This window comes from Vigna unguiculata, chromosome 11 (genome assembly GCF_004118075.2).
Source record: "Vigna unguiculata cultivar IT97K-499-35 chromosome 11, ASM411807v1, whole genome shotgun sequence".
NCBI classification, from domain to species: Eukaryota; Viridiplantae; Streptophyta; class Magnoliopsida; order Fabales; family Fabaceae; genus Vigna; species Vigna unguiculata.
In genome coordinates, this window is record NC_040289.1 from 34277479 (window position 1) to 34297722 (window position 20244).

General features: G+C 28.7%; 3 protein-coding genes across 3 annotated transcripts; 1 reads left to right on the forward strand and 2 right to left on the reverse strand.

Annotated features, from left to right (window-relative positions):
• The first annotated feature begins 5176 nt into the window (after positions 1–5176).
• On the forward strand, positions 5177–6970 carry LOC114169077. The gene is made up of 4 exons (XM_028054097.1): positions 5177–5315; positions 5390–5572; positions 5860–6099; positions 6286–6970. Exons 1-4 carry the CDS (start codon positions 5313–5315, stop codon positions 6532–6534), a joined length of 675 nt encoding a protein of 224 aa, XP_027909898.1. The 5' UTR covers positions 5177–5312; the 3' UTR covers positions 6535–6970.
• Positions 6971–7905: 935 nt separating this feature from the next.
• LOC114170393 lies at positions 7906–13903 on the reverse strand. The gene is made up of 11 exons (XM_028055871.1): positions 13816–13903; positions 13305–13361; positions 13108–13221; positions 12968–13024; positions 12703–12879; positions 12557–12613; positions 12045–12483; positions 11027–11955; positions 10226–10937; positions 9637–10142; positions 7906–9566 (listed from the first exon to the last, which is right to left on the reverse strand). Exons 1-11 carry the CDS (start codon positions 13901–13903, stop codon positions 7906–7908), a joined length of 4797 nt encoding a protein of 1598 aa, XP_027911672.1.
• A 779-nt stretch (positions 13904–14682) lies between these two features.
• LOC114170394 (replication factor A protein 1-like) lies at positions 14683–19244 on the reverse strand. Its single transcript, XM_028055872.1, has 14 exons — positions 19080–19244; positions 18720–18987; positions 18525–18621; positions 18321–18442; positions 18149–18233; positions 17929–18061; positions 17694–17848; positions 17482–17602; positions 17206–17385; positions 17038–17115; positions 16801–16956; positions 15568–15657; positions 15292–15420; positions 14683–14934 (listed from the first exon to the last, which is right to left on the reverse strand). Exons 1-14 carry the CDS (start codon positions 19242–19244, stop codon positions 14683–14685), a joined length of 2031 nt encoding a protein of 676 aa, XP_027911673.1.
• Between the last annotated feature and the right edge of the window lie 1000 nt (positions 19245–20244).

Genomic DNA, 20244 nt, shown 5'->3' on the forward strand with positions numbered 1-20244 from the left:
ATATATATATATATATATATATATATATATATATATATATATATATATATATATATATATATATTTGTATTCCTAAATTTAAATTTAAATTTTGTTTCAATATATATTTTAGTCTTCATATTTTAAAAATAAATAAATACAGTCAATTTAATTCAATAATATTATTTTCTTCATGTGTAAATAATATTTTAAACTAACATTTGAGTTAGAATGTGTAAAATGATGTAAATAGTTCAAATGCAACCTAGAATATCATTTAACACAAAGGTTTCAACGTCATTAAGTTAAAATGATATTTATTTATTTTTGAAGTTTAGAGACAACAAAATATATCAAAGTTTAGAACAAAGACAAATTATAATTTTGTGTCTAAATTTAGAAATTAAAAACATATTTAATCACTACAAAAAAAAATATTTAATTAGAAACTGATTTTAAAAAATTAAAAATAGTTAATCATTATAGTGATCAATTTAGATACCAATTTAAAAAATTAAAAATGATTGGTTACTAAAATAGTCACTATTATAAATAAAAAATTATAATTTGCCACTAAATTAGTCACTGATAATTAGAGACTAATTTAGAAAAAAAAAATCATTTTAGTGACTAAAACCTAGGTAAGTAATTTTTAGTGACCAAATTTTTTTGGTAGTCAAAACCATGGTAGCTAATTTTAAGACTAATTTAATAATCATTTATAATTTTTTATTTATAATAATGACTATTTTACTAACCAATCATTTTTAATTTTATAAATTGGTTACTATACTTACTAATAATTATTTATTACTAAAATTGTTAGTATTTAGAAATTGTCTTTCGGTGAATCATGTAAAAAAATATAAAAGTTATTTTTGAAAAAAAAAAAACTAGTTGGGCATAAAATTATGTATGCATATATAGATATAAATTATAAAATGGTGATAGAAGAAGAAGCTTATGTTTGCTATACCTCATGCTTCTGTACCTAATTCACACATTCAGTTTTTGCTATAAATATTAACAAAAAATCACAGATCCACACAAATTCTCTTCTCATGTTCAGCTTTTGTGTTGTTGGGCTTTTGGACCTTCACGACCAGTGTTGGGCCGATTCCATTTTAACCCAATTCTAAAAGTTTGAAAAGAAATTGAAATTAAGTGGGACAATAACAAATATATCTTTTAAGTTTTCATTTTACCTCATTTTTATGTGCTTGGTCTCTCTTTTTCTTCTATTTTCTGCAACAGATTGTATTAAGACTCTTACAAACTACTATGTAATAATGGTCTTGCTTGGGATTAGGTGAACTTTTCAAAAGAACAAACTTATGAAACCATCTTTTTTGGAAGGTTGTAAAACTTTTTTCCAAAGACAAGAAATTCTGTTGTGTTTGATTGGAAATTATTGTACTTTTTGTTTTGGTTTAAAATTTGTAGAGAAATGTTCTTAACTCATGAAACAAAAAGTGATCACATTCTCTTATAGACAAAAATCTTGTTTGACCAAAAATCATTTTTGAAGCTAGTGGAAGTATGTGGCCTATGTTTATTCGTACATTTGAGGATAAGAAGGTAAAGTTCAAGGAATAATTGTAATATTGGATAAATTTTTTCATAATAGTGATAAGATCTTAAATTTAAGAATGTTGATGCAGTTAAACAACTTTTAAATTTAAATTAACTAAAGTTAAATACACTGTTTAAATACATTACTCACCTAAAGAATATTCAGTCAAGTTACAATTTTATTTCAAAACAAAATGTTAAAAATAGAAATTTAATAAAATATGGTTCAATCTATATATTCTTTTATTATTGGTTATCTTGTCATTACTTTGAAATATAAGAGACCATTCAAACGAAATTAAAAAGATTATAAATAATAAAAAATAGAAATAATAAAAATAGAGTGAAAGTCTACAAATGATTTCATAAATTCTCTAGAACAATTTAAACTTCTATTTTAAAAAATATATAATTTTTTTATACATTACTTTTATATTTAAATATAAATTAGACAAAAGAAATGTATGATTAAAGAATCTATAAATAATTAAAAATATAATTGTTTTTTCAAAACTATATATAAAATATAATCAGAGATATCAAAAAAATTTGTACTCATGGGTATCCGTGGATAAAATCCATAATGGGTAGAAAATGAATATTGCAAATGGATACTCACGGACTAACGGGTACGAGTATTTTTAATAATCGCATGTTAGCATGGCGGGTAAGGGTATCATAGTATCCATACCCATAGATACCCATACCCGCTATACTCTAATTTAAATAAAAAAATTTTAAAAAAATATGATTAAAATATTAACATATTGATTTTGAATGAGCTATTTTTTTATCAATTAATTTTTTAAAAATTTCATTTCTTTATAAACCGTCATTCAACACTATTTAAATTAGTTATTTGGACTTTGTTTAAAATTTGTGAATGTTCTGTATTGTATTTTATTTGAATTTACTATTAAAATATGTTGTTAAATATTTTTTTTTTGTAAATACCTGTCGATACCCATGGATATTTGTGAATATTAAAAAATTATGCAGGTAACCGCATAACGGATACCCGATGGATATAAATACGGGTACGAGACAGATATTTATTTAACGGATAAGGTACAAATGAGCTACTACCCGCGGATAAGGTACGAATGAGCTACTATATGTACTCTACGCACTCCATTGATATCCTTAAATATAATATTAGTATTTATTATTTGTTCAGACCGAACAAATGTATGAGATGTAATATAGTTTAATCACGTTGTATTTTAGCTTTGAATAATGAGCCCTTCCTTTTCCCAAAGTTACTTTAATCATCTATACTAACTTTAATTTTCTTCACCAATAATGTATTGTTTTTATATGATATTAATGACCCTATTCTCACACAAACATAATGACACTAGTTGATTTAGTATTTGGAGAATATATAGTAAATGATTAAGGGGGGAACAATGAATTAATAAATTAATAACGTACATAAAGTTCATAAAGTTCATGCAGAACAAAATATCTAAGTGGAGGGTACATTGGATTATTAGGTTAAAGGATAAAAGTATATTATGATTTACTAAAATAAGATTTAAAAAAAATAAGATTTATTTAAATAATATTGAAATAAATATAATCATCTATATGTATATAGAATTAAAATAAAGTATATCAATATTTTAAAAGTAATTAAAACAAAAAAAAATTAATAACTGAAATTTAAATATAATTCTGTTCAGTATACCACATTTTATAAAAATATATATGCCTTCAAATTTATTCATTCCATACTTAAGAAAATTTTAGTAAAACTAATTTTTCTAAATATTATAATAATTACTTTATTTTAATAAGATCACAATATATATATATATATATATATATATATATATATATATATATATATATATATATATATATATATATAAATGGACATTAGAACTTGGTGAATATATCTTTATATTCTATTCTATTTTTATGTTTTTATTTTTACTTTATTCTAATAACTACATTTTTAAACCATAAACTTCTAAAAAATATATTTTTTATTAAGAAAAAAACACAGTGATAGAAAGTGTTTTTTTTTTCTTGTTGTAATGTTTGATTGATCCCACACAATTAATTCTTACTCAGTCACATTTGTAGGTGACATTTTCAAAGGAAACTTTGATGTAGCATTATATAATATGAGTAAAAAAGTCTCAATCTCATCGCACCTAGAGTTGAATTTTAACTTTGTAAACAGTGAAATCTGAAACAGTATTAAGGAACAATTGAACTGACATTATGGCAAACACAAAAAACACAAAAAAATCAACCACTAAGGGAGAAAAGTGTATAATTTAATGCAACAAGAAATAGAACCCAATTGGAACACTATCTTATAATTATAGGTACTACAGGTAATGTCTACAAAAGTGATCAACTTTGTCACAAAAGGTAGCTATAAAAACTGCCGTCAGATCATATGATTGTGTCGTATACACACTTGAAATTTTCCTAAATTATGAACAATCTTATTGGTCGTCACCTCTCCAAAACACACGAACTCTCATAATTTCAAGAAAGACTATTATCCACACTGTTTTACTTTTTGCTATTTTTGCACTACATGATGATGAAATAATTTATAATGATATGTTAAAAAAACTTATCAATTATCACCATCAATTGTTATTCTATATATCGTAGTTCAAATACTTTTTAAAATGATAGTCAGAGTTATTTTTGTCTTAAAGAAGTTAAATGAACCAGTTTTCTGTAAGAAGAAATCAAAATATACTATATAAACTATAAAAAATAATCTCTTTGATCTAGAATATTTAAAAAAAAAATTATTGTGTTTGATCTTAAAAATTTTACCATATAAAATCATTTTCAAAATATGCTTCATTTGATTAATATTTTTTTAATGATAATATGAAGTTTCAAAAATGGATAATTTAGAAGAGAAAAATCATTGTTTAAACTAAAATGGTATAATTAAATTTACTCTTCTAACGTGTAGATGAAGTAAATTAAAGTTACAATAAATATATAATATAGATTAAGTGCACTGAACTGAACTACTTATGCACGTCCTCAAAACCTCATCTTATTGAAATTTATATTTTTTAAGATTTCTCTTTATTTTAATAAAATAGTTGTGTACTTTATTTTATTTCACACTCTCTGTTTCTTCCTCTAATACACTAAACATTTATGTAAATTATTTAAAAAATTAAAAATAGATAAAGGTATAATAGGAAAAATATAATAAATGTTGAAGTTTTAAAAAGAAAGATAAAAAAAACAAATTTTTTTCTGGAAAAAAATATAGAAAATAATAAATGGAGTATCACAAAATAAAATTGCCTCTATATAATATTTATTAAAAAAATAATAGTGTTCTAGAAGCAATTCTTCATTAAAAATTATTCTAAGCATATTAAAAGAATTATAAAAAAAATGTATTTTTGTTCCAAATGTTAAAGTTTTTCCAAATTTCAAAATATACCCATATTTAAGAAAAAGTTATATTGGAAAAAGAAATGAATGGTGGTAGCTGTAACGTGACCGACCCTTCGAAAGAACATAATCTCTCATGATCCGACGCTCCAAAAGCTACTTGACCTACCATCCTTTCATTATAACCGTTGGTGTCACCTTATATAACACAACACACTTGCTTTGTCCTTTACTTCATTCATTGTTTTGTTGACAAATCCTATGTTACCCTTTCAACTTCCCTCTTTCTCCTCCTGTGTCTTCCTCGCTATCTGCTAAATAATCTCCAACCCTAAGTTACTTCCACATTATAACAATCATCCTCCACAATGGTAATGTTCAAACATACACACATGTTTTTTCCTTGTCCACTACATATGACAGTGTCTGTGTTTGTCTTTCTCAGGAATTGATGTTGGTGCCTCCACCATGGCTGGAACAACTCTTGTCCACCACATTCTTCACCATGTGCGAAACTCACATCAACACACCCAAAAACGAATGCAACATGTATTGCCTCGATTGCAAGGATCAATCATTCTGTTTCTATTGCAAACAATCTTGGCACAAGGATCATCAAGTAATTCAAGTGGGTATTGTATTTTACTTTCTGTTCTTCATTACAGTTTCAGAAAATGGTTGAGTCTAGCAGAAGGGATTTTAGTCCTCACAATGTGATGAACCATGTTTTATCTGCAACAGTTTTATAATATCTGAGAGAAGCAAAAAATTAGTTTCTCAAGTATCAATCTTTGCATATACATTCATGCATTATATGTTTTATTAGACATTAAGAGAGTTTTAATGTTATATATAGATTGATGAAATCAACAGAATGAGAAAGATTGAATATTTTGATCTGTAAGTGTAATGCAGATAAGGAGATCTTCGTATCATGATGTTGTGAGGGTATCAGAGATTCAGAAAGTTTTGGATATCAGTGGAGTTCAGACTTATGTTATCAACAGTGCTAGAGTTATTTTTCTGAATGAGAGGCCTCAGAATCAATCAAAAACCAATAACATGGTTGGTGGTGGAAAAAACAACTCTCATTTGTGTGAAATTTGCAGAAGGAATCTCTTAGATCCTTTTCGTTTCTGTTCTTTAGGATGCAAGGTTGGTGATCTCTCATTCACTTCTTCCCTTATTCTTCACAATATCTTAATTTGTGTTCCTTTTTCAAACTATGTTGTTTCCTAGGCTGTGTTTTTTGTATGTTTGTGTTGACATACCCAGAAGAATTATGTTATTATATAATTAATAAGAGTGATTTATTTATTGTATTTATATAAATAATAATAGGTTGTAGGAACAAAGAAGAATGGGAATGCGAGTTTTGTCTTAAGCGCAAAGAAAGACGAAGAAATAGGGAGAATGCATGAAGGAATGCGAAGAAGGTTGCCATCAAAGGAAGAATTGCGTGAAGGAATCCACAAACAAGTGTACCAAAACACGTCTTCTAATTCACATATAAGGCCAACCCTACAACATGGTTGTTCAAATTCAAGGAGAAGAAAAGGGGTACCTCATAGGGCACCTTTAGGTCCATAATTGAAGTTATAGTACAATTAAGAATAATAATAACAAGTTTTAGTTTTGACAAATATTTTTATTGTTATGGATTTTCATGATTAACTAATTTCAAGCTGGATTTGTGCTCTTTATCCAGCTCATTCCTCACAAACCCATGTGGGTTGGAGTGTCCTTAAACCAAAGCTGTCTTAATGGGAAGCATTAATTTTTTAAGTACCAAAAGAGAGAGCAATGTTGATGTTACTTTTCAAGATAGCTGGCTTTGGCTGCAATAATGCTATGCTTTGCATTCATTTGAATAAATGAATGAAACATCCTAGTTGTAAATGTTCCTTGTACACATGAATGGTTTCCTTCAACAAAACCATTGCTTTGTTTTTTCCTCTCTTGTGTTCTTCCAAAATTAAATTTTCGGTTAATTAATAATTAGTGTGAGACATGCAAGAATGTGGAATTGTAACCGCCCTATTTTATGGACTTAAGGGAATTAAGAAAAACAACCAAAGGTTGGAGCTTTTAATGAATCTATACAAAACTATGTATATAATTATAGTGTGTTTTTTTATGGACTTTAAGGGAATTATAGTTTTTTTTCCCACTTTTATTTGTTCATAGCTTCTAATAACTCATAGCCAATTAATATATATGTTCAAGATGATTTGAGATATTTTCCTTTTTTTCTTTGTTTGGATAACTAATATTTAAATGACTTTTAATTTCATGAATTTTGTAAAATTTAATTTTTTTTACAAACATTTGTAAAATAATTATCTCATAATAAACTACTTTATCTAAATGCTTGAATCGTAACATGAAAGAATACTTATATTCTTAATAAATTTACTTTAAAAAAAAAATATTATGTTAGGCATTTAATTAATCAGTGTCAAGTGAGATATCAACTATATATAGTTATTTAATAACTATGCACGTTCCATTATTTAGACCATTATCCATAAATTTGAATAATTTGGTGGGGGTTTATGGTTTCTCTTTGTATATATAACTAGTCTTTCTACCCGTGCAACGCACGGGTTTTTTTAAATGTAATATTTTTGATAATAGGAATTGATTTTGTAATATTTATTAACTTCTAAGGTTATAATATAATTTCTTTAAAAAAATGACAATAAAAGAAGACCAAATTACATACCTATAATTTGTTTTTGGTTAATCAACTTGATAACTTCCTTTGGTACACAAATTTGATTACTTCTTAAATCAGCATGATGTTCATTGTAAGTCTTGGACTTTACGCAATACATCCTGCATTGAACAACAAAATTATAACAAATATTTTAATTACAACAATAGATCATGCATCTATATTTATACAAACTTTCAAATTAAAAGAAAATCAGAAATGACATACCTATAATGTGTTCATTGTCAAAGAGTTTCAAAAATTTCTTTGTAGACAACATTTTTAGTTGTGTTTGTGATATTTCCATTCTCATCCAATATAAGTATTTTCAATCCTCTCTTGGTTTTCACTCTAGAAATAGCAACATATAGTTGGCCATGTGTGAATACAGGTTGTGGAAGATAAAGTCCCACTCTAGAAAGTGTTTGTCCTTGACTTTTGTTAATTGTCATTGCAAAGCATAATGAAATTGGGAACTGTCTTCTTTGGAATTTGAAAGGCAATCCTGAATCAGATGGCACTAAATCCATTCTTGGAATAAAAATTTTGTCACCAATGTTTTTTCCAGTAATTACAGTTGCAGAGATTACATTTTTACCCAAATGGTTGACTTGCAATCTTGTGCCATTGCAAAGACCTTTTGCTTGATCAATATTTCTCAAGAGCATAATTGGCACACCTGTTTTGAGCTTGAGTTTATGATTTGGTATCCCTGAACATTTGATATCATTTAAAAATTCAGATGTAAACCATTCAGATTGAACTTCATCTTGTTCATCAGATTGGCAAGGTGTATCTGAACTTAAATAAGTCACCTCTTCACCACCTAATAAAGACAACATGAAATCATTGACTTGCTCTACAGAATCATTAGTTGGGCACAAGATTGCTCCATCATCAAAATAATTTGGATTCATCATGTTAACCACAAATTGAGGATAGACAAATTCAACCAATGACAATAAAGGTACATCTGTATTTATAATAAGCAGCTCTTCTGGAATTTCTACCATGCACTCACCATTCTCATTTAAATCCATTTGGCCATCTCCAATTTTCAATATCCAATCAGCAAATTCTTTGATATCATTGGCTGTTTGATTGTTTGTTGTAGTACTTAATCTCATGTTCTTGGACAGTTTGAGCACTTTACAACAATTCCATAACTCTGAATAGTTGATGGCTGATTTGATGATATCAAACCTAGATCCTTTCTTTATAACGGGTAGAATTTGTCTGAAGTCACCTCCCAAGACAACTGCTTTGCCACCAAATGGTTTGTCATTATTGGCATCATCAACATTTCGCATAATATCTCTTAGTGTTCTATCAAATGCCTCAAAGCACATTCTATTCATCATTGGTGCTTCATCCCAGATAATTAAATTGGTTGCCATCAGAAGTTTAGCACGGAGAGTACCTTGCGCTATGTTGCAAGTTGATTCATCATTAATTAACAGTGGGATGCAGAAGGTAGAGTGTGCTGTTTTTCCACCAGGAAGTAGTAAAGAAGCAATTCCACTTGATGCTACGTTCAAAACAATCATGCCCTTACTTCTTAGAGCAGCTGACAATGTCTTCCACATAAACGTTTTACCTGTACCACCATAGCCATATAAAAAGAAGAATCCTCCCTTGTTTGAAACAACTGCTGTCATGATATCCTGATATACATGCATTTGTTCATCATTCAGTGCTTTAAGCAAAATATCATGTTCTTTTGCCATGTCTTCTTTATTGTATTGCAGCTCATCAACAATAAATCTGTTATTGAATGTATGTACATCTGAAATATCAAGTTGAGGTAATGAAGGATAATCTTTCAAACATCTACCATTTGACATTAGCATTTCTTGTATTTCCATGAGACATATTTTTTGTAATTCAGCAGTCTCAATTTGAAGAGCTGCATGAACAAAATAATGCAATTAAAAGATATATTTTTATTGAATTACAAAAATAACAGTATAAAATACCTGGTAATCTCATTTCCTTTCTCTTTTGGTACAAAATTCCATCACACAAGATACTCCATGTAGAATTCCAAACTATATCTGGTTTAGAAATTGTATTCATGGACAACAAAGTAACAAATAATCTTCTAAGTTCATACCCCGAAGCAAATTCACTTGCTTCTTTGATTGCATCAATATATTCTTTATCGTCTGCCAACAATCCCAAAGCATAGCAAGCATCTTGGTATGTTTCATAAAATTTCCCATCAATGGTCTTTATGCTTTCATAATCAATACAACCTTTTTGAATTGTCAGTAATATCCTCAAATAATAAAGTTCTCCAGAGCCCGGAGGAATATAAGTAAGTCTACCAATGTTGTAGCCTTTCTTCCTTGGTTTCCATTCTTTTTCTTTAGCAAACCACACAAATTTGCTTGGAAATTCAGAATAAGTCAATTCTTTTCCTTCTGTATAAACTTTGTTAGCCTCAAACCAAGCTAGAAACATTGTGTTAGCATTTTCGTACCTGTTGCAAATCACATTAATATCATGATATAAACTTTGTTAGCCTCAAACCAAGCTAGAAACATTGTGTTATCATTTTCGTACCTGTTGCAGATCACATTAATATCATCATTATCTTTAAACAAAGTTGATTGTTGTCCAGGAAGATGGAATGTCAATCTCTGAACAGGAGGCCATCTGTGATGGATGTCAAAAGCAAATATTCGCCAAGCTGCTTCACATGGTGATAAATACCTACAATCATAATACCTCTTGATCTCATCAATAATGGTTTCTTTGTCACATTGTGCAGAGTTGTTGCTTATTTTAAGAGTAGCTCTGTCAGGACCCTTGTTGACATATTTGAACAAATATTTTATTGAATTGGTCTTGTTGCAATACTCTGTATTCACGTGAGCTTGATACCTCATTAGAAGTGGTGGATTGTAAGGAACAACACTTCTGTTGTCCAGCTTAATTCCATTCTTCTCAACAAATCTACCATTATCAAGTCTTCTATAGCATGGATATCCATCTTCATCAATAGAAGTTGAAGATGTGAATTTTTTAGGATAAAATTTGGAACATCTTCCTTCTTTCATGCAAGGTGAAGTATATCTCGCAGGTCCGCATGGTCCATGCATCATGTAACTTGCTACAACTTTTTCCAATTTTGGATACAAATCCGCATTGGGCAATTCAGCTGATATTACTTTATCAATATCAGTTGAATTTTTCAATTTGCTTTCTCCATCCAACCATAAAAGTATATGTGCATGAGGTAAACCTCTCTTTTGAAATTCTACTGTGTACATTCCTGCATATATAACAGAACAAATTAAATAGTTGAAAAAATGAAATTTCAGAAATATTCAAAAAGTCTATACTAATGCTTATGGAACATACCTGCAGTGGTTTTTCCAAAGAAGTCCTTTTTTCTGAAATCTGTCATCATTTCATCCAGCTTCATTTTGAATACTCTACATACAATATCAGGTCTATCTGATGGTGACAACCCTTTTGGTAAAACAAAGTCTCTTATTTCGCTCCAATTGACATTGCATGTTATAGTAATGAACAAATCAGGATAGCCAAACTTTTTACAAATAGCCATAGCATCTTGACAATTGTTGAACATGTATCTTGTACCACCAGTGAATGAAGCAGGCAGTACAATACGTCTTCCAATTAAAGAAGGATCTGTCTCTCCTCTATTAACAACCTCTTGTAATCCATTAAGAATATCACAACGAATTAACTTTTGATTAGCTCTAATGAACGACAGTCGTTGTGCTTCTACCATTGTATAACAATCAACCAAAAACTGTTGGAATAATCTACATGCATTCACAATATTTCCAGGTTCTATAGATCTTTGTTGTATTCTAAATGCAATAAATTCTCGCAACGAAATTCTAATTCTGACCCTGGATTGACTTCTTGAATGAGACTCTCTGATTGGAATATCTTCTTGATAACCATCTTCTCCATATGGAAACATTAGAGGATACTGAAGTGGAATGAAAGCTGTGTGAGTTTCATGCAGTCTTGTTAATTCACCAGAAAATTTCTTGACAATGATATCTCTGCCTACATCCAGATTGCGAAAATCACCAACTATTAGAGCAGCTATTTCATCACATGAAGGTGTGTTGTATACTCTAGGGTCTTTGTTTCTGCCTCTAAATAGTCTTAGTGTGAAATCTGATTCCATATGTTGCAGTGACAATTCTCTTACTCTTCTGAAAGATTTCGCAAGAACATTGTGAGTGTCAATCATTTGAATCAAATCAGCAACCAATGATTGATCTAGATCAGATTCCTTGCTGTTAGACCTAAAACATAATAAAGAAAAGAAATAACTTAATAAACAGATGTATTTCAGCAAATAACTTGAGCATATATGTTACTCATTTCAACTAACCTGAAATGCTTTAGTCTGTTACTCAATTCATTTTCGGTGTCATATATGTAAAGTTGTGCAAACTTTGGCTTTGATCCACGTTCTGGCAATAAACTTCCAATACGATGATAGTTCTGACCATTAAGAATAAATTGTGGTGGAGCAGAACCATTGTTCATTGAAGTATCTATCTTACCACCAATTGAAGTAAATGAAAACATGCTATTGTAGAGTCTTATATTCTGTAAAAATGATTTGCTTCTACGATCTACACCATTTAACAAACCTTCAAGAAGATCAGGTGGTTTTTTTAGTAGTGGAATTTGTACTTTTCCCTTTTGGCAACATAATGAAAATTGAACTTCCTTTGATGTGTTACTTTTTTCTGCTCTTTCTTCATACCACAGTTGAGCTTGACAGTATTGGCATTCCAAGCAAGGATCTCCAATATTGAGTAGTTCTGAACAAAAACATAAACCATCCTCAAGTAATATTTTATGTATGAAATTCTGTACAATTTTGTGTGACTTTACCTTGTAACTCTCCTTTGCAATACAATTCGTTTGTAATTGTAGTACTTGTACTATCTCCTACAATATTAGCAAAATGAAAAGTAATTACTAATTTAAAAAAGAAATTTATTGGAATCAATAAGTTAGCAATTCAAGATCTGAATTACCTTCATATGTTGTTCTTGTTGAATCATCATTTGTTGTGTCTGAACAATGTTGTTCTGTTGTTGTTTCATCATGAAGATTGAATCTGTTTTGAAGTGATTGTATGATTTGAAAAGGATATTTGACAACTTTATTGTTAGAGACAGAATATGAATGATTTTGAACTCCAGATGTGGCACCTATGGAAAAGAATTATTAAAACAATTATGTTATATTCAAAGTCATTATCAGTATGAACTTTTGTATATATGAGTCAAACCTACTTACTTGCACTGCAATTGTAATTATTTTGTACATAACTTCTGTGAATGCTATTGCTGAGAACTGAAATCATTAAAAAAAATGAATAGAATGATTAGAAATCATTAAAGATCAATGTAGAAATACAGCTAAATATAGAAATTTACCACAAGGAGTATTGTATGTTATGGTAGTAGCTGAGGATTGTGAAGTCATTAAGTTTATTTGAATTGGATCTTCAACTAAAGTAGTTGAAGAATTTGATATATTGTTTACAGAAACTGCATTAAAATAAACAATTATTTATAATTTGTTAAAGTGATATTGCAATAGTAATCTTAAAAAACAAACAAATATAACTTACCAATTGTTGACTGAAATCTTGATTTAATACTGTGAAAATTGTTGTTGTTTTCCAAATCTGAAAAATGTTTATTGTAGCAGCATTTTATGTCCAACAATACAAAACCATACATATGGCATTCATGTAACAACACTGTAACAACACGGTTTAAAGAAAGAGGTAAGAAGAAGAATACTTACTAAGATGCAACTCTTGTAATGGCTTCCTTTGGATACTGTTATGTAATTTATCAGATTCACTTCTTCTATCTATTATTAAAACAACAAAGATATTTGATTATCAATCTATGTTGTGAAGTTCAAATCAAAATATATTTATTGAAATAGAGAAAAAATGAACTGATATTTTTAGACTTTGACAACAATGGTTGGCGATTTTTGTTTTTTTCCTTGCATTCTGTTCTTTGTAATCTGCAAAGAAGATATAAACATAGAAATACAGAATTTGTAAATAAATGTTTCATGAAGAGATTGTGCAGCCAAATGATTCAAGGTATATGTTAGAAGATTACCTGCATGTTGATTACTTCTTGCATTAAACCTTTGTTGTAGCACCAACTTCCTCCTCAGCCTTGCATTTTTACAATCGTTTTCCTCCATTTCAGCAGAAAACATATGGAATACTTTCAAAGGTGTCAATGGAATAAACAAAAAGAAAGATAAGTTGACTCAATGGATGAAAAAGTGTTCTCTGTTTTATTACTATATTGGTGAATGATTTTTATTAACTTTTTTTGGCAGATTGTACCTCTAATCACAATTATGGAAACAAAAATATTTGTAATTGTAATAGGAAGCAATTGTAAGACTACCAAAAGTATTTAGCAGTAGACTAAGATTATAAATAGTAAGAGCATGCAGTGGTGACTGGTAATAGATCAGAAACATTCATATATATAGTAATTCTTTGATATTTGATTTGTTCTTACAGGGAACAAAAAATCTGCTTTTTATGTAGGTACTACAACACGTATTTTTTATGCAGTACTATATATAGTAGAACAAAAAGTACAGTTTCATACCAAGTATGTGCCATTCTTTTTTCATGATTTCTGCAAAATTATAACATGTATCCATACATGTATGTTTAGTTATGACATAGTAAAGCAAGATATATCCATACATGTAATATTTAATTATGTTTAATTATAACTCATTTCAAAATGTTAAATTAGATTCTAGTATGTATGAATTAGATTGGAATTCATAGAATTTGAGACAATGTGCAAAGAAATTTCATTAATAACAAAATACAACAATACATATGCATTGCTGAATATATATGAACTTGTAGCTTGAAAACTACCCAAGTAGCAGACATGAAAACAAAACTAATTATAATTAAAAGTTTCAAATAACACCATAAAAGAAACTGTAAATTAAAGATTACAATATGTAAGCACTTTGACATTCTGATTGCTTTTCATCTGATCAACTTCAAACACCAAGTCAATAGGTTGATCAAATCCATGAGCAGTACAAAATTCCTTCCACCCACTTCCTATTTTGTTAGACTTCTTTGGATGATTTCTCAAGAGTAGTTTGCACTTGACTATTTCGCGAGGTCCATGAAGAAGAATGTATTTAAATCTTCCTTGACGAAGATAATTGCCAAAATCAGAAGGCAAATCCTAACACATAGAATGTAATTAAAGAAATGAATAAAAATTACTTATCCGTTTAAGATATCGATTAAATTTTTTTAAAAAATTAAAATACATTAATATAAATATAAATGAAATGAATCTCACCAGATGGCTAGCATGGCATTGGTTTGGATTCAGAAATATGCAAAAATGCAACTTCGGTCCATTGAAAAGTGGTTCATCTGCTTGAAGTCTTTTAAGAAAACGTCCAATAGATAAAGGTTTGCATTTACTTGGAAAAACAGTGATGTGGAAGCAAGAATGACCAACATATCCAAAATAAATACTGTGGTTATCGTGTAGTTCATAAAATTCCCTTAAATCATTCCATCCTCCTATTACCATTGGTTTCTGTAAATTCTTGTTATAAGTGACGACATGTCTATTGCCTTCTTCATCTGTTAAAGTCCATTGACGTTGAAGATCGTGATCATAAAGAATGGCGAACGCACGATCCACAAACCCAACAACCTCCAAGGATATAATTTATTTGAACAACGACATAAATTAGTTGAAGAAAAAATGATAATATAATTTCAAATCCGTGAAAAAAAATAAGAAGAGTAGAAGAATTTTTTTAAAACCAAAACTGTATATAAAAATATACCAAAGACGTACCTCATCCTCAAGGTGGATAATACAGAACTGGTACCTACTCATTGTATTAACAACTTGTTCTTGGTTGAAGTTGTTCTCCATTTGGTAGGACTTTCAGAATGGAAGTAGAAATAGAGTAGTAAAAATGGAGAATATGACGGAACTTATGTTCAAGTGTGGTTGTGATGGTACAATGAAGATCAACATTTATAGAGGAAAAATCCCCCATGAAAAGACGGGACGATTACAAATACATTTCAAAACAGTAATGTAATTATTACTTTGGAAAACGGGAAGACCATAAAAGAACAATATAAAATATTACGTTATAAATTATTTTAAAAATATAAGAATATCATAATATAATATAATATATAATAAAATAAAGAGTTATTTTTACAATAAAGTAACAACCAAAATCCATATATATATATATATATATATATATATATATATATATATATATATATAACATATAGAGATAAATATTAATATATATATGTATATATTATATTAACACAAATGGAATCGAAATTGACGTAGTAGGTTAAAATATAATAATTGGTTGTAAATTTATGATATATTAAATTTTTGTTTTTTAGATATATGAGAATGAAAATGGAATTTATTTAATAAATTTGGTAACCATAACAAAGAAAAATGATTCAAATATGTGTATGGCAGCCAATTGTGTTGCCATAACTTAAAATGTGACAACATTTAATTAGTTTGCCAAATATATATTATTTATGAAAACCAATGTAAATAAGAATTTCTAAATTCGGTTGTTTAAGAAAAATATATGATGCATTTATGAAAATAAATATAACTAATAAATTTGAATTTCTAAATAAGTTTTTGATAAAAGTTATATTTTATTATAAGAAATAATTGATAAATAATTGATGGTAAAACATAATATCACTTTTAAAACGGTTTGATGTAGCTGGCAGTCAAGTTTGTTGACAATAATTGAAAAATGTCAACAATATTTTACAAACCAGCGGATGCAAGAAATAAAATTATACAATTTGTAACAAATAAAACCATAATAAAAGCATAATATAGTTATAATCAAATTAAACATCAAAGTTATAGTTTAAAGGAAATTGAAGACATAACCATGCGTACACATATTACAGTCCCAAATTGTCAGACATAAAAGAAATTGTCTTCAAATATTAAAACTAAAATCATCTATTGTTTGTCTAATTTTTCCTTCTTAATATTTCTTTTTAGCAACTTCAGTGGAACAGTGTCTTCTTCGATGGATTCAAGTGATAAGGTCTTCTTTGCAGATTCTCTCTTAAGTGAAGTGTTACCATCCTCATTCGTAGCAGTATCTTTGATTAAGTCAGCAGATTGGGATGCACAGTCAATTGTTTCTTTGGTAAATCTGACTAATAAATCCTATAGTACAGTTTAAAAACAAATAGAATTAATAAAATCATACGTCATTAACAAAAAATGAAATTTATTAAATTTGTATACCTCGACAATATCAACAGTAGACTCATTGACTACACGCTGTTTTTCTCTGCTAAACTCACCATTGCCAGCATAAACATCCTTTAAGAAGGTTAAGAAAAATAAATGATTAAGAAGTTAAATATATGTAAATTGTAAAATGTAAACTGTATATTTAAAGTTATATATTACCACAGATTTCAACGAAGAATCATTGAACTTCTCAATTATATCATCATCAAGACATATTTTCTTCACTCTGAAAGATTGTTCAAGTTTGAAAGTTTGATCGTTCCTACTTTCAACTTTAAACAGCAGACTTTGATTAACTAATTCTTCAAACTCCTTAGGAAAATTCCCACAACCATTCATCTACGATAACAAAGTAATTTAAAATCATATTCAGAGAGATATATCGCACTGTCCTTATTACTGTATATATATAAGTTGATATATTCAAGAGTATACCTTATCATGAGATTCTAACATATCAGCACAGGTTTTTTTGAAAAGGGTGGTTGCATCCCTATCAAACAGAACAAATGTGGTGGAATCGGATGAGTCAATAACTCGAACCTTAATCCTATATCTGTAAAATATATAAAAGTATTAATTCCCAAAAGTGAAAATTATAATCATATATGTAAATTGGCATTAAGTTTAATAAAGTTAAAGTTAACCTTGGAAAGACTTTTATAACATGCTTGTTACACTTCTCGCAAAAGAACATCTTTGAATCTGGATAAACAGCTTTGTTGCAAACACAAGCCGTATACCACCAGTCATCCTCATCCAAGATATGGTTAATGGTTCCAAACAATATGAAAGTTGCAACCTTTGAATATATAAAAGATTAATGTAAAAAGGTATTGACAACAACAAACTGACATGAAATAATTTAGAAGTCATTCTAACCTCTTTACAATCTTTAAGACCTTGAATAGTCGTCCTAGGTGTAACAGTTAAAAAGTCTTCTTCCACAGTATTTTTGGAAGTCTGAGACAGCTGCGTTAATCCTTGAGAGGGAGATTCATTGTTCTCAATCATCCTGGGCAATACAAATTAAAGTTAAAAAAATGGATTAACTAAAAAATTAGAAAGTATTGCAATAAATGAATAACAATTTGAACATTACCTTGATTTAAGTTCAGATGCCTCCTTGAAGTTAACGTTGTACTTAATCCTAGTGCAGAACTTGCAATTTTGAAGTTGAACCTTATCTACATTTAAAAACATAGTGCATGTGAAAGTACCATGGTAATACAAATTGTAATATAACAAAAGTAAAATAAGTGACAGAAGTTTACCTTGAAAAGTTTTGACTTTCGCAAATTCTATACTTATAGCACAATTTTGTACTTCTCCACTTGAAAGAAATACATTCAGTTCATCGACATAAATACCAAACAAAGTACATTCTATTCGAAACCTAAACATTCAATAAATGTTATGTCAAATCATTATTTAAACAAAAATAAAAAGGTATGTACTATATCATAGAAATAAAATACCCATCAGCTTCTATTGCAATGACATTTAATTTTGTTGTCTTTCCATCAACTTGCAATTCTCTTTCAGTACCCACTCCGACCAGTAATCCAAATACATCTAAAGAAAAAATAATAGAAGTCATAACATAAAATGACGAAATAATTGTTCATAACTAAAATATATGAATGGTAGAAAAACAAAAAATATTAAGTTACCAACTAAATAATCAGTATCGAATCCAGTGGTTGTCAATAATGACAAAGGTGTGTATTGTGGTTTCACATCAGGAACCAAGTTACCATCAAGCAAACTAACTTTGGTACCAAACTGGAAATTAATCTTATAAGGGTGGTGCGTAGTTCTGTAAATTCCAGAATTTGGAGCAACACTGAAATTTTGTATGGCATAAACACCACCTTCAGAAATTTCAGTCTGGAATTTGTAAATTAGAGTACGTCTGATGGAAGCATGTATTTTAGAACCCTGAAATACATCAATATAATAAAGATAAAGATGTTTAACATACAGATATTTTGTTGATAACAATGATGGTAAATAATTAGACGAATAATAACCTCTTTGTCTTGAATAACCAACTCCATGGAAAAAGGACACCTCTGTTTAGTGAAATCTGGAACGAACCATGAACGTATCACCCTAACAATGATATTCCAGTTCTCCTTTTCTGGAGTAACTTGGCTTACATTTTGAGTTTGCTTTTGAAGTTCAGAGAGAGACATGTTGATCTCAACACAAAGATATTCAACAAATGGAAGTAAAAAATTAAGTACTACATTGGTTACATATTTAAACTCACATAAAAAAGATAATAATGAATTAGAATATATTTTAGTAAGGAAATTAAAAAAAATAATAAAAGGTTCAAAGCAGCTATAGAGTAATATATATCTGTTTGGTCAAGGATAGTAAGAAAAAGATAACATGGATTTGGCAAATTTTGAAAAAGTAAAGGTTCATACGTGATTGGATTGTAAAATTTGAAATGGTTAAAGAAGCCAAGAGGTACAAAAGCATTAAGTAATCTGCAAACATGGAGTAATAGACATGACATGTTAATAGAAAAAAAAAATTTGACCTAGGTTTACAGAAATCATACTATCATTTTCTTGTGAAAACTGCGAAAAACAGCTATTGATGTCAGAAACCAGTAATGTGTTGCAATGGTTTTTTTGACAGGTTTCATATAAAAGGAAAATAAAGGAAATAAAGCTTTCTGATGAAGATGAACCATTAAAAGCTTACTTTGAAATGAAAACATTACCTCTTGGCGTGATGTATTGAGCAGTGAACCATTAATTGAATCACTAATATGGAAACAATGAAGATCTGCAAAAAAGTATGGCTGCATAAAGAAATAATTTTAAGCCAAAAGCAATGTGCGAAGATGTTTTTTCAGGATTTGTTAACAAATGAACAAAATGTACAACTGTACAAAAGAACATATGAACTGCTACGCTTGATGTCGAACTATATTTGTTATAAAAAAGGACATACCTTTCGTGGAATATGGTTTGTATGAATCCAGACTTGGCAGAGAAAAGAGATAAGTTATTTGGATGAATAATAATTAAATAAAGTTTAGAAAAAGAGAACAAAACAGTGTTATACACAATATACAATAGTGGTAGAAACTTGCTGCAGAAGACAAAACGGTTGGATAAATTAAAATAATAATATATAAATAACAAATATTCAAAAAAACTAAATTCGTATAAAGAA

Bases quoted from the DNA above. Each gene is read 5' to 3' on its own strand.
- LOC114170393 (XM_028055871.1), bottom strand. From the start codon at position 13,903: ATGGAGGAAAACGATTGTAAAAATGCAAGGCTGAGGAGGAAGTTGGTG. The intron at 13,222-13,304 runs GTAAGTTATATT...ATTTTAATGCAG, and splicing joins AAGATTTCAGTCAACAATTG to TTTCTGTAAACAATATATCA. The intron at 12,614-12,702 runs GTAATTCAGATC...CTAATATTGTAG, and splicing joins AACAAGAACAACATATGAAG to GAGATAGTACAAGTACTACA.
- LOC114169077 (XM_028054097.1), top strand. The intron at 5,573-5,859 runs GTGGGTATTGTA...AGTGTAATGCAG, and splicing joins AGGATCATCAAGTAATTCAA to ATAAGGAGATCTTCGTATCA. The intron at 6,100-6,285 runs GTTGGTGATCTC...AAATAATAATAG, and splicing joins TCTGTTCTTTAGGATGCAAG to GTTGTAGGAACAAAGAAGAA.
- LOC114170394 (XM_028055872.1), bottom strand. From the start codon at position 19,244: ATGTCTCTCTCTGAACTTCAAAAGCAAACTCAAAATGTAAGCCAAGTT. The intron at 18,234-18,320 runs GTAAACTTCTGT...TTTTAAATGTAG, and splicing joins GAAAGTCAAAACTTTTCAAG to ATAAGGTTCAACTTCAAAAT. The intron at 15,421-15,567 runs GTACGTCTTTGG...ATATCCTTGGAG, and splicing joins TTATCCACCTTGAGGATGAG to GTTGTTGGGTTTGTGGATCG.